The 14,324-nt window shown below is 45.4% G+C and overlaps 1 protein-coding gene across 1 annotated transcript in view; it reads right to left on the reverse strand.

Annotated features, from left to right (window-relative positions):
• Positions 1–13,033, reverse strand: part of QSOX1 (quiescin sulfhydryl oxidase 1) — a 105,281-nt gene extending 92,248 nt beyond the window's left edge. The window contains exon 1 of the mRNA XM_063939799.1: positions 12,653–13,033. Coding sequence (XP_063795869.1) covers positions 12,653–12,899 — 247 coding nt within the window. The 5' untranslated portion in view covers positions 12,900–13,033. The remainder of the gene's footprint in view (positions 1–12,652) is intronic.
• Positions 13,034–14,324: the final 1,291 nt, after the last annotated feature.

The raw sequence follows: 14,324 nt of genomic DNA on the forward strand, positions 1-14,324 counted from the left end.
CTAACAATATGATACACTAGATGTTTTCCTCTCCAGCTCTCTTTTCTCTTCTCGCTCTCTTCAGCGCTCCCCTTCTCTTTTTCTCACCTTCACCCCCTCTTGTTCTATATTTCTTTATCCCCTCATCTGTATACTTCTCTAATGAGCACTTTATTTGATTATATAGATTGTTTTAGCATTACTTTTTTTCTTTTCATCATTACTATTCTCATTTTTTGCGATATGCTCTCTGTGTTTTTTTTCTTTTCTGTGCGCCTTTTTTCTTTCATCTATTATGTTATAAATTTTTGGCTGTGGATAATGTTGTGATGTTGGTGGGAGGGGTCAAAGGTCATACCAACATTTTGGAATAGTCAATCTGTCTGTTAACTAGAGATGAGCGGGTTCGGTTTCTCTGAATCCGAACCCGCACGAACTTCATGTTTTTTTTCACGGGTCCGAGCGACTCGGATCTTCCCGCCTTGCTCGGTTAACCCGAGCGCGCCCGAACGTCATCATGACGCTGTCGGATTCTCGCGAGGCTCGGATTCTATCGCGAGACTCGGATTCTATATAAGGAGCCGCGCGTCGCCGCCATTTTCACACGTGCATTGAGATTGATAGGGAGAGGACGTGGCTGGCGTCCTCTCCATTTAGATTAGGGTTGAGAGAGAGAGAGAGAGAGATTGACCTGAGGCTGTGATACTGTAGAAGAGAGTGCAGAGTTTAGTGACTGACGACCACAGTGACCACCAGACAGTGCAGTTGTTTGTTTTATTTAATATATCCGTTCTCTGCCTGAAAAAAAACGATACACACAGTGACTCAGTCACATACCATATCTGTGTGCACTGCTCAGCCCAGTGTGCTGCATCAATGTATATATATATATATCTGACTGTGCTCAGCTCACACAGCTTATAATTGTGGGGGAGACTGGGGAGCACTGCAGTGCCAGTTATAGGTTATAGCAGGAGCCAGGAGTACATAATATTATATTAAAATTAAACAGTGCACACTTTTGCTGCAGGAGTGCCACTGCCAGTGTGACTAGTGACCAGTGACCTGACCACCACTATATATAATATTAGTAGTATACTATCTCTTTATCAACCAGTCTATATTAGCAGCAGACACAGTACAGTGCGGTAGTTCACGGCTGTGGCTACCTCTGTGTCGGCACTCGGCAGCCCGTCCATAATTGTATATACCACCTAACCGTGGTTTTTTTTTTCTTTCTTTATACATACATACTAGTTACGAGTATACTATCTCTTTATCAACCAGTCTATATATTAGCAGCAGACACAGTACAGTGCGGTAGTTCACGGCTGTGGCTACCTCTGTGTCGGCACTCGGCAGCCCGTCCATAATTGTATATACCACCTAACCGTGGTTTTTTTTTTCTTTCTTTATAGTCATACTAGTTACGAGTATACTATCTCTTTATCAACCAGTCTATATTAGCAGCAGACACAGTACAGTGCGGTAGTTCACGGCTGTGGCTACCTCTGTGTCGGCACTCGGCAGCCCGTCCATAATTGTATATACCACCTAACCGTGGTTTTTTTTTCTTTCTTTATACATACATACTAGTTACGAGTATACTATCTCTTTATCAACCAGTCTATATTAGCAGCAGACACAGTACAGTGCGGTAGTTCACGGCTGTGGCTACCTCTGTGTCGGCACTCGGCAGCCCGTCCATAATTGTATATACCACCTAACCGTGGTTTTTTTTTCTTTCTTTATAGTCATACTAGTTACGAGTATACTATCTCTTTATCAACCAGTCTATATTAGCAGCAGACACAGTACAGTGCGGTAGTTCACGGCTGTGGCTACCTCTGTGTCGGCACTCGGCAGCCCGTCCATAATTGTATATACCACCTAACCGTGGTTTTTTTTTCTTTCTTTATACATACATACTAGTTACGAGTATACTATCTCTTTATCAACCAGTCTATATTAGCAGCAGACACAGTACAGTGCGGTAGTTCACGGCTGTGGCTACCTCTGTGTCGGCACTCGGCAGCCCGTCCATAATTGTATATACCACCTAACCGTGGTTTTTTTTTCTTTCTTTATACATACATACTAGTTACGAGTATACTATCTCTTTATCAACCAGTCTATATATTAGCAGCAGACACAGTACAGTGCGGTAGTTCACGGCTGTGGCTACCTCTGTGTCGGCACTCGGCAGCCCGTCCATAATTGTATATACCACCTAACCGTGGTTTTTTTTTTTTCTTTATACATACATACTAGTTACGAGTATACTATCTCTTTATCAACCAGTCTATATATTAGCAGCAGACACAGTACAGTGCGGTAGTTCACGGCTGTGGCTACCTCTGTGTCGGCACTCGGCAGCCCGTCCATAATTGTATATACCACCTAACCGTGGTTTTTTTTTTCTTCTTTATACATACATACATACATACTAGTTACGAGTATACTATCTCTTTATCAACCAGTCTATATATTAGCAGCAGACACAGTACAGTGCGGTAGTTCACGGCTGTGGCTACCTCTGTGTCGGCACTCGGCAACCCGTCCATAATTGTATATACCACCTAACCGTGGTTTTTTTTTCTTTCTTTATACATACATACTAGTTACGAGTATACTATCTCTTTATCAACCAGTCTATATATTAGCAGCAGACACAGTACAGTGCGGTAGTTCACGGCTGTGGCTACCTCTGTGTCGGCACTCGGCAGCCCGTCCATAATTGTATATACCACCTAACCGTGGTTTTTTTTTCTTTCTTTATACATACATACTAGTTACGAGTATACTATCTCTTTATCAACCAGTCTATATATTAGCAGCAGACACAGTACAGTGCGGTAGTTCACGGCTGTGGCTACCTCTGTGTCGGCACTCGGCAGCCCGTCCATAATTGTATATACCACCTAACCGTGGTTTTTTTTTCTTTCTTTATACATACATACTAGTTACGAGTATACTATCTCTTTATCAACCAGTCTATATATTAGCAGCAGACACAGTACAGTGCGGTAGTTCACGGCTGTGGCTACCTCTGTGTCGGCACTCGGCAGCCCGTCCATAATTGTATATACCACCTAACCGTGGTTTTTTTTTTCTTTCTTTATACATACATACTAGTTACGAGTATACTATCTCTTTATCAACCAGTCTATATATTAGCAGCAGACACAGTACAGTGCGGTAGTTCACGGCTGTGGCTACCTCTGTGTCGGCACTCGGCAGCCCGTCCATAATTGTATATACCACCTAACCGTGGTTTTTTTTTCTTTCTTTATACATACATACTAGTTACGAGTATACTATCTCTTTATCAACCAGTCTATATATTAGCAGCAGACACAGTACAGTGCGGTAGTTCACGGCTGTGGCTACCTCTGTGTCGGCACTCGGCAGCCCGTCCATAATTGTATATACCACCTAACCGTGGTTTTTTTTTCTTTCTTTATACATACATACATACATACTAGTTACGAGTATACTATCTCTTTATCAACCAGTCTATATATTAGCAGCAGACACAGTACAGTGCGGTAGTTCACGGCTGTGGCTACCTCTGTGTCGGCACTCGGCAGCCCGTCCATAATTGTATATACCACCTAACCGTGGTTTTTTTTTCTTTCTTTATACATACATACTAGTTACGAGTATACTATCTCTTTATCAACCAGTCTATATATTAGCAGCAGACACAATACAGTGCGGTAGTTCACGGCTGTGGCTACCTCTGTGTCGGCACTCGGCAGCCCGTCCATAATTGTATACTAGTATCCAATCCATCCATCTCCATTGTTTACCTGAGGTGCCTTTTAGTTGTGCCTATTAAAATATGGAGAACAAAAATGTTGAGGTTCCAAAATTAGGGAAAGATCAAGATCCACTTCCACCTCGTGCTGAAGCTGCTGCCACTAGTCATGGCCGAGACGATGAAATGCCAGCAACGTCGTCTGCCAAGGCCGATGCCCAATGTCATAGTACAGAGCATGTCAAATCCAAAACACCAAATATCAGTAAAAAAAGGACTCCAAAACCTAAAATAAAATTGTCGGAGGAGAAGCGTAAACTTGCCAATATGCCATTTACCACACGGAGTGGCAAGGAACGGCTGAGGCCCTGGCCTATGTTCATGGCTAGTGGTTCAGCTTCACATGAGGATGGAAGCACTCAGCCTCTCGCTAGAAAAATGAAAAGACTAAAGCTGGCAAAAGCAGTAGCACCGCAAAGAACTGTGCGTTCTTCGAAATCCCAAATCCACAAGGAGAGTCCGACTCCAATTGTGTCGGTTGCGATGCCTGACCTTCCCAACACTGGACGTGAAGAGCATGCGCCTTCCACCATTTGCACGCCCCCTGCAAGTGATGGAAGGAGCACCCGCAGTCCAGTTCCTGATAGTCAGATTGAAGATGTCAGTGTTGAAGTACACCAGGATGAGGAGGATATGGGTGTTGCTGGCGCTGGGGAGGAAATTGACCAGGAGGATTCTGATGGTGAGGTGGTTTGTTTAAGTCAGGCACCCGGGGAGACACCTGTTGTCCGTGGTAGGAATATGGCCGTTGACATGCCTGGTGAAAATACCAAAAAAATCAGCTCTTCGGTGTGGAAGTATTTCACCAGAAATGCGGACAACAGGTGTCAAGCCGTGTGTTCCCTTTGTCAAGCTGTAATAAGTAGGGGTAAGGACGTTAACCACCTCGGAACATCCTCCCTTATACGTCACCTGCAGCGCATTCATAATAAGTCAGTGACAAGTTCAAAAACTTTGGGTGACAGCGGAAGCAGTCCACTGACCAGTAAATCCCTTCCTCTTGTAACCAAGCTCACGCAAACCACCCCACCAACTCCCTCAGTGTCAATTTCCTCCTTCCCCAGGAATGCCAATAGTCCTGCAGGCAATGTCACTGGCAATTCTGACGAGTCCTCTCCTGCCTGGGATTTCTCCGATGCATCCTTGCGTGTAACGCCTACTGCTGCTGGCGCTGCTGTTGTTGCTGCTGGGAGTCGATGGTCATCCCAGAGGGGAAGTCGTAAGCCCACTTGTACTACTTCCAGTAAGCAATTGACTGTTCAACAGTCCTTTGCGAGGAAGATGAAATATCACAGCAGTCATCCTGCTGCAAAGCGGATAACTGAGGCCTTGACAACTATGTTGGTGTTAGACGTGCGTCCGGTATCCGCCGTTAGTTCACAGGGAACTAGACAATTTATTGAGGCAGTGTGCCCCCGTTACCAAATACCATCTAGGTTCCACTTCTCTAGGCAGGCGATACCGAGAATGTACACGGACGTCAGAAAAAGACTCACCAGTGTCCTAAAAAATGCAGTTGTACCCAATGTCCACTTAACCACGGACATGTGGACAAGTGGAGCAGGGCAGACTGAGGACTATATGACTGTGACAGCCCACTGGGTAGATGTATGGACTCCCGCCGCAAGAACAGCAGCGGCGGCACCAGTAGCAGCATCTCGCAAACGCCAACTCTTTCCTAGACAGGCTACGCTTTGTATCACCGCTTTCCAGAATACGCACACAGCTGAAAACCTCTTACGGCAACTGAGGAAGATCATCGCGGAATGGCTTACCCCAATTGGACTCTCCTGTGGATTTGTGGCATCGGACAACGCCAGCAATATTGTGTGTGCATTAAATATGGGCAAATTCCAGCACGTCCCATGTTTTGCACATACCTTGAATTTGGTGGTGCAGAATTTTTTAAAAAACGACAGGGGCGTGCAAGAGATGCTGTCGGTGGCCAGAAGAATTGCGGGACACTTTCGGCGTACAGGCACCACGTACAGAAGACTGGAGCACCACCAAAAACTACTGAACCTGCCCTGCCATCATCTGAAGCAAGAAGTGGTAACGAGGTGGAATTCAACCCTCTATATGCTTCAGAGGTTGGAGGAGCAGCAAAAGGCCATTCAAGCCTATACAATTGAGCACGATATAGTAGGTGGAATGCACCTGTCTCAAGCGCAGTGGAGAATGATTTCAACGTTGTGCAAGGTTCTGATGCCCTTTGAACTTGCCACACGTGAAGTCAGTTCAGACACTGCCAGCCTGAGTCAGGTCATTCCCCTCATCAGGCTTTTGCAGAAGAAGCTGGAGACATTGAAGGAGGAGCTAACACGGAGCGATTCCGCTAGGCATGTGGGACTTGTGGATGGAGCCCTTAATTCGCTTAACAAGGATTCACGGGTGGTCAATCTGTTGAAATCAGAGCACTACATTTTGGCCACCGTGCTCGATCCTAGATTTAAAGCCTACCTTGGATCTCTCTTTCCGGCAGACACAAGTCTGCTGGGGTTGAAAGACCTGCTGGTGACAAAATTGTCAAGTCAAGCGGAACGCGACCTGTCAACATCTCCTCCTTCACATTCTCCCGCAACTGGGGGTGCGAGGAAAAGGCTCAGAATTCCGAGCCCACCCGCTGGCGGTGATGCAGGGCAGTCTGGAGCGACTGCTGATGCTGACATCTGGTCCGGACTGAAGGACCTGACAACGATTACGGACATGTCGTCTACTGTCACTGCATATGATTCTCTCAACATTGATAGAATGGTGGAGGATTATATGAGTGACCGCATCCAAGTAGGCACGTCACACAGTCCGTACTTATACTGGCAGGAAAAAGAGGCAATTTGGAGGCCCTTGCACAAACTGGCTTTATTCTACCTAAGTTGCCCTCCCACAAGTGTGTACTCCGAAAGAGTGTTTAGTGCCGCCGCTCACCTTGTCAGCAATCGGCGTACGAGGTTACATCCAGAAAATGTGGAGAAGATGATGTTCATTAAAATGAATTATAATCAATTCCTCCGCGGAGACATTGACCAGCAGCAATTGCCTCCACAAAGTACACAGGGAGCTGAGATGGTGGATTCCAGTGGGGACGAATTGATAATCTGTGAGGAGGGGGATGTACACGGTGATATATCGGAGGGTGATGATGAGGTGGACATCTTGCCTCTGTAGAGCCAGTTTGTGCAAGGAGAGATTAATTGCTTCTTTTTTGGGGGGGGTCCAAACCAACCCGTCATATCAGTCACAGTCGTGTGGCAGACCCTGTCACTGAAATGATGGGTTGGTTAAAGTGTGCATGTCCTGTTTTGTTTATACAACATAAGGGTGGGTGGGAGGGCCCAAGGACAATTCCATCTTGTACCTCTTTTTTCTTTTCTTTTTCTTTGCGTCATGTGCTGTTTGGGGAGGGTTTTTTGGAAGGGACATCCTGCGTGACACTGCAGTGCCACTCCTAGATGGGCCCGGTGTTTGTGTCGGCCACTAGGGTCGCTTATCTTACTCACACAGCTACCTCATTGCGCCTCTTTTTTTCTTTGCGTCATGTGCTGTTTGGGGAGGGTTTTTTGGAAGGGACATCCTGCGTGACACTGCAGTGACACTCCTAGATGGGCCCGGTGTTTGTGTCGGCCACTAGGGTCGCTTATCTTACTCACACAGCTACCTCATTGCGCCTCTTTTTTTCTTTGCGTCATGTGCTGTTTGGGGAGGGTTTTTTGGAAGGGACATCCTGCGTGACACTGCAGTGCCACTCCTAGATGGGCCCGGTGTTTGTGTCGGCCACTAGGGTCGCTAATCTTACTCACACAGCTACCTCATTGCGCCTCTTTTTTTCTTTGCGTCATGTGCTGTTTGGGGAGGGTTTTTTGGAAGGGCCATCCTGCGTGACACTGCAGTGCCACTCCTAGATGGGCCCGGTGTTTGAGTCGGCCACTAGGGTCGCTTATCTTACTCACACAGCGACCTCGGTGCAAATTTTAGGACTAAAAATAATATTGTGAGGTGTGAGGTATTCAGAATAGACTGAAAATGAGTGGAAATTATGGTTTTTGAGGTTAATAATACTTTGGGATCAAAATGACCGCCAAATTCTATGATTTAAGCTGTTTTTTAGGTTTTTTGGAAAAAAACACCCGAATCCAAAACACACCCGAATCCGACAAAAAAAATTCGGTGAGGTTTTGCCAAAACGCGGTCGAACCCAAAACACGGCCGCGGAACCGAACCCAAAACCAAAACACAAAACCCGAAAAATTTCCGGCGCTCATCTCTACTGTTAACTTGTTTAAAATGTGAGGCAGAGGAGTGAAATCAGGTTGTATTTAATGGATATGCTTAAGCTAGTTATTATAAGCTAGTTATTACCTGAGCGGACAGTTATCTATAGTAATGTCAAATAATTACTCAGTCTAAATTGTTAAAAACCTTATTTGCAATAATAATTAAAAAAAATCTGGAAAAAGTAAATTAATTTAGAGGAAATACCTTATTTAATCAAAAGGGAACCATGGCTTAAAAAGTACCTGTTACCAACATGAGGCAAAGGCAATCTTTTTTCAGCTTAAACATCGCCAGTTACTTTCCTCTATTTTTCTAAAATCTCACATGACAGGTGCGCAGGAGACTCAGACCCTATTTAATTTCCCCTCTGACTAATGGGACAAGGCACTGGTGATTGGGAAAGATGGTCAGACTCCTCAAATCACCTATATCAGGACAATTGAGAGGTAAGTCAAATGATAGACTAGTGTGTTGTACCAATAATAAATTCTTACAACTTGCTGATGTGTGTAGCTGTGCTTACAGCATATATTATCCTGTGTTGGCAGACTTCTAGATTGTATGTATGCCTCTCTATGTATACACGCCACTGTGTGTTGGAAAGGAAACACTGAAACACAGGAATTTGCAGCTACCATGCAACTGGACCAGATGAAATCTGTGCCAATGCATAAATAAAAAAGTCTGCCAAGTGGATACTACAGTCATAAGCGTTTCAAGCACATCTCTACTTAGGACTGAGGAGGTTGAACTGGGCTTTAATGGTGCATTTTTTTTATGTAGGCAAAGTTTTGGCCTGATTTGCAAGTCTAGACACAATGCTGATGTTCACGTAGCTGAGCCATTATTTGCAACTGTGCATGCGCAAAAATTTCTGAAAACCGCTACAGCGCATGTCTTAAGATCCGTACACATGGCACGATGCATCACTAAAAGACATATTATGCCCTGCGGGGGGGCGGCATTGGCAAGTGCATATACACTTGCCGATGCCGGCAGCGACGAACGGCGTGGCAGTGGTGGAGGGGGCGGGCGCCATGCTGCATTCTACACCCATGCACACTGTTAGCACATTCTGCAGCATGGCATCGCTAAAGACAGCCCCACATCTTCTTGCCTGTTCAATAGATCTGGGGCTGTCGTTAGCGACCCGCGGGTGCGCGCATCGCCATCGGTATTGGGCACACACACGGAATTATGTACACGATGTGTTGTTCCAAATGTTCGGGAATGCCCACAAAGTGGCTCTAATCGTTCCATGTGTACCCACCTTTACACAGATGCTGTATCAGGAATGCAACAGAAAAGTGATAGGTGGTGACTGGGAGGTGGTGAGTAGTGCACACAAAAATGGCCGGCTCAGGGTGCGGATTATGGGACATGCCAGTGAAAGCTGCTGCGTTCACAGACGCAAGCATAAGCGGCCACGGTCAGACAGAGAAATTGCACCTGCCGAAAGGCCTTGTACAATTTTCGATGATGCGCCTGATGATGCGACCGATGGCTAGCGTATAAGGACACACCAATTGGTATTACAGTGTGCATGGGTGCCAAAAGTGGGCGTGCCTGTCCTGGCACATTCGGCTGCACGGATGTTCACAAGGAAAGGAGTTTGTATCGCCAATAACTGCTGCGCGCATTTTTACTTGCGACTCAGAATCAACCTCATTGTCTCTACATAACTGAAGGCCATACAGGCTTAATACACATTTACTTCAATGCACATGCACCAGACTTCTGTACAACTCATTATCAGATCATTTGCTTTATCCAAAAAGGAAACCCTTTTCTTGAGGCAAAGCCAAGTCCAATCTGCTTTATGGAAAGTACACCAACCCAAACTGATTAGAATAGGGAATGGCCAACATTAGGGCAGGCAGGGATGGGGTGTGCCATGTGTGCATTTTACCAACATTTCCATATTCCTTGTACACGCGTACTCAAACGCAGCATTTACATTGCAAACAAGAGAGGAGTACACTGCCCTGGAAAGGCAACGGCCAGAACAGTATAACAGATTTTCATATTTTAAATAGATGATTCTGTATTTCTTGTCTACAGTGATGACTCATGATAGCTACCAATGTGAGGTTGGTCAGTTACCCAGTAATCCCCAGACAATGGATGATGGGTCATAGCACCTTCTTAGCTGAATATCTTCATTTAGATGTTAACTAAGATATAGCATGTATTATCATTCTTTCATGGCTGTAGTATAAGTTATCCTATACACAGCAGTTGTCACAGCATGATGAAACAGATGCACTAGGACCTACCTATTTAACCTCTCCATCCCCATGGAGTAAAACCTAATTATATAATAGTGTCACACTTGCTGCCTCTCTGTCACTTTAATGAAACAAGCCAATAACAGCACATATTATTACAGAATAATATCGGATCACTAAGTTATATGTAAAATAACATCCCTGAACTGATGGCAGCAGTAGGAGAGACACAAATACACTACACCAGAACACAAAGCTATATGTATAGGGGTACACTACATGGGAACACTCCGTTATATGTATAGGGGTAATAGTGTCACTCTTGCTGCCTCTCTGTCACTTTAATGAAAAAAGCCAATAGCAGCACATATTATTACAGAATAATATCGGATCACTAAGTTATATGTAAAATAACATCCCTGAACTGATGGCAGCAGTAGGAGAGACACAAATACACTACACCAGAACACAAAGCTATATGTATAGGGGTACACTACATGGGAACACTCCGTTATATGTATAGGGGTAATAGTGTCACTCTTGCTGCCTCTCTGTCACTTTAATGAAAAAAGCCAATAGCAGCACATATTATTACAGAATAATATATGATCACTAAGTTATATGTAAACTAACATCCCTGAACAGATGGCAGCAGTAGTAGGAGAGACACACAAATACACTACACGGGAACACAAAGCTATATGTATAGGGGTACACTACATGGGAACACTCCGTTATATGTATAGGGGTACACTACCTTATATGTATAGGGGTACACTACCTTATATGTATAGGGGTACACTACATGGGAACATTCCGTTATATGTATAGGGGTACACTACATGGGTCCTATGGTAGGTACAGGTTATATGTAAAATAATATCCCTAAACAAATGACAGCAATACTAGGAGAGACACAAATACACTATATGGGAACACTACGTTATATGTATAGGGGTACACTACATGGGAACACTACGTTATATGTATAGGGGTACACTACATTATATGATTAGGGGTACACTACATGGGAACAGTAAGCTATATGTATAGAAGTACACTACATGGGCCCTATGGTAGGTACAGGTTATATGTAAAATAACATCCCTGAATAGATGGCAGCAATAGTAAGAGAGACACAAATACACTATATGGGAACATTTTGTTATATGTATAGGGGTACACTATATGGGAACAGTAAGCTATATAGGGGTACACATGGGTCCTATGGTAGGTACAGGTTATATGTAAAGTAATATCCCTAAACAGATGTCAGCAATACTAGGAGAGACACAAATACACTATATGGGAACGCTGCGTTATATGTATAGGGGTACACTACATGGGTCCTGTGGAAGTAACACTAGTAATATGTAAAATATAACCATCTAGAAGACAGCAATAGTAGGACAGGCACAGCATGGGTCCTATGGAAGTAATACTAGTTATATGTCTAGGGGTATACTACATAGGTCCTATGGAAGTAATACTAGTAATATGTAAAATATAACCATATAGAAGACAGCAATAGTAGGACAGGCACAGCATGGGTCCTATGGAAGTAATACTAGTTATATGTCTTGGGGTACACTACATGGGTCCTGTGGAAGTAACACTAGTAATATGTAAAATATAACCATATAGAAGACAGCAATAGTAGGACAGGCACAGCATGTGTCCTATGGAAGTAACACTAGTTATATGTCTAGGGGTATACTACATAGGTCCTATGGAAGTAATACTAGTAATATGTAAAATATAACCCTATAGAAGACAGCAATAGTAGGACAGGCACAGCATGGATCCTATGGAAGTAATACTAGTTATATGTCTAGGGGTATACTACATGGGTCCTATGGAAGTAATACTAGTAATATGTAAAATATAACCATATAGAAGACAGCAATAGTAGGACAGGCACAGCATGGGTCCTATGGAAGTAACACTAGTTATATGTCTAGGGGTATACTACATAGGTCCTATGGAAGTAACACTAGTAATATGTAAAATATAACCATACAGAAGACAGCAATAGTAGGACAGGCACAGCATGGGTCCTATGGAAGTAACACTAGTTATATGTCTAGGGGTATACTACATAGGTCCTATGGAAGTAATACTAGTAATATGTAAAATATAACCATATAGAAGACAGCAATAGTAGGACAGGCACAGCATGGGTCCTATGGAAGTAACACCAGTCATGTATATGAACGCAGTAGAAGAGGCAGCGATACACTACACGGGTGCGATGGTGTAAGCACAGCTGCAGCCTCTGCACAACACACATGTCCCACTCCCAGCCCACATGTGCTGCTGCCCCGTCAGTGATAGCTGCAGCCCCGGCTCTCACCCTTCACATCGTGCGCCAGCTGCATCCAGTCCGGCTTGAATCTCTTGCAGTGTCCGCACCAGCTGGCAAAGAACAGGCTGACCCAGGAGCTGGAGGAGTTGAGGAGCAACTGACTGGCCCCGGTCTCCAGGGACACCAGGGGGTCACTGGCGCTGAACATGTGAGCCTGGCCCGGGGCTGCAGCGGAGAGGATAATCAGGAGTGCTCCGGAGACACACAGCCAGACCGGGACCGGCATCATCGGCATCACCTCTGACTATTCCCAGGGAGAGAGGCACCGACATCCCAGGGGTGGAGGAGACGCTGGTCCTGCCCACATGGCGCAGAAGGCAGGACACGGGAGAGACAGGCTGAATGCTCTCTCCATATCCTGTACATACTATACACAAGGGAGAGACACACCGACTGCTTATATATACAGGGGAGAAACATACAGACAGACTGCCCTCCATATAACACATAAAATGTAGGGGAGAGGCAGACTGCCCATATATATATATATATATATATATATATACACAGTTCTGTGCTAAAGTTTTAAGGGCCCTACACACTGGCCGATCCGCCGCCGAGTTGCCCGACGGCGGATACGGCCGACGAGCGACTCGGTGGCGGGGGGGGGGGGGGGCAGTGACGGGGGGAGTGAAGTTTCTTCACTCCCCCCGTCACGCGGCTCCATTGAAGTGCAGGCAAATATGGACGAGATCGTCCATATTGGCCTGCATGCACAGCCGATGGGGGACCAGCGATGAACGAGCGCGGGGCCGCGCATCGTTCATCGCTGGAGCCTCCACACTGAAGGTCCATACACACTTAACGATATAATGAGCGACGTCGCTCATTTTCCCCCTCCTTGAGCGACGTCGCTCATTATATCGTTAAGTGTGTATGCCGCCAGCGACGACCGATGCGCGGCCCCGCGGGTCGGCAACGATCGTCGCTGTCGGTAGGGCATGCATGAAGGATGTGGACTGTCGTCCACGACCTTCATGCAGGGCTGGCGGGGGCGTGACGTCACTGAGCGATATGAGCGGTCATATCGCTCAGTGCGTACAGGCGGCCGCCGACCGGCCGGCCCGGGAGGGGGAGACGTTAGACGATGTCGCTCACAGAGCGACATCGTCTAATGTGTATGGGCCTTGAAAGATATGAACGAGTTCTCGTTCATTTATGAACGAGATCGTTCATATCTTTCAAACAAATCGGCATGTATGTAGGGCAGGTGTGCAAATAATGCTGCAGAGTAAGAACGCTTACAAAAACAGAAGTATTGTTTATTTTGATCAATTAACAAAATGCAAAGTAAATGAACAGAAGAGAAATCTTAAGGCCCATACACACTGGGTGATTTTGAGCTCAAACGGTGCGAGTGTGTATGGCCGCTTGATGAGCGGTGAGCGCTGATCGCAGCCATCCAGGGACGGATCCAGAAGAAAATGAAAGGGGGGGCACCATGATATGGGAATGGTAATAGTTATATTTACATGCACCTAAGGCACGTGTGCTCCCAGATAAGGGGTGTGGTATCACAGGGGGCATGGACTCACAGAATACGCCATCAGGTAATGATTGGCTGTAGGTGCGCATCCTGGTTTATTGCCAATATTTCACCCTGATGAAAAGGCTGATTGGGCCTTGAAATGTTGGTCACCTGTTCCATTAGTTATGGGAG

This window comes from Pseudophryne corroboree, chromosome 9 (genome assembly GCF_028390025.1).
Source record: "Pseudophryne corroboree isolate aPseCor3 chromosome 9, aPseCor3.hap2, whole genome shotgun sequence".
Lineage (NCBI taxonomy): Eukaryota > Metazoa > Chordata > Amphibia > Anura > Myobatrachidae > Pseudophryne > Pseudophryne corroboree.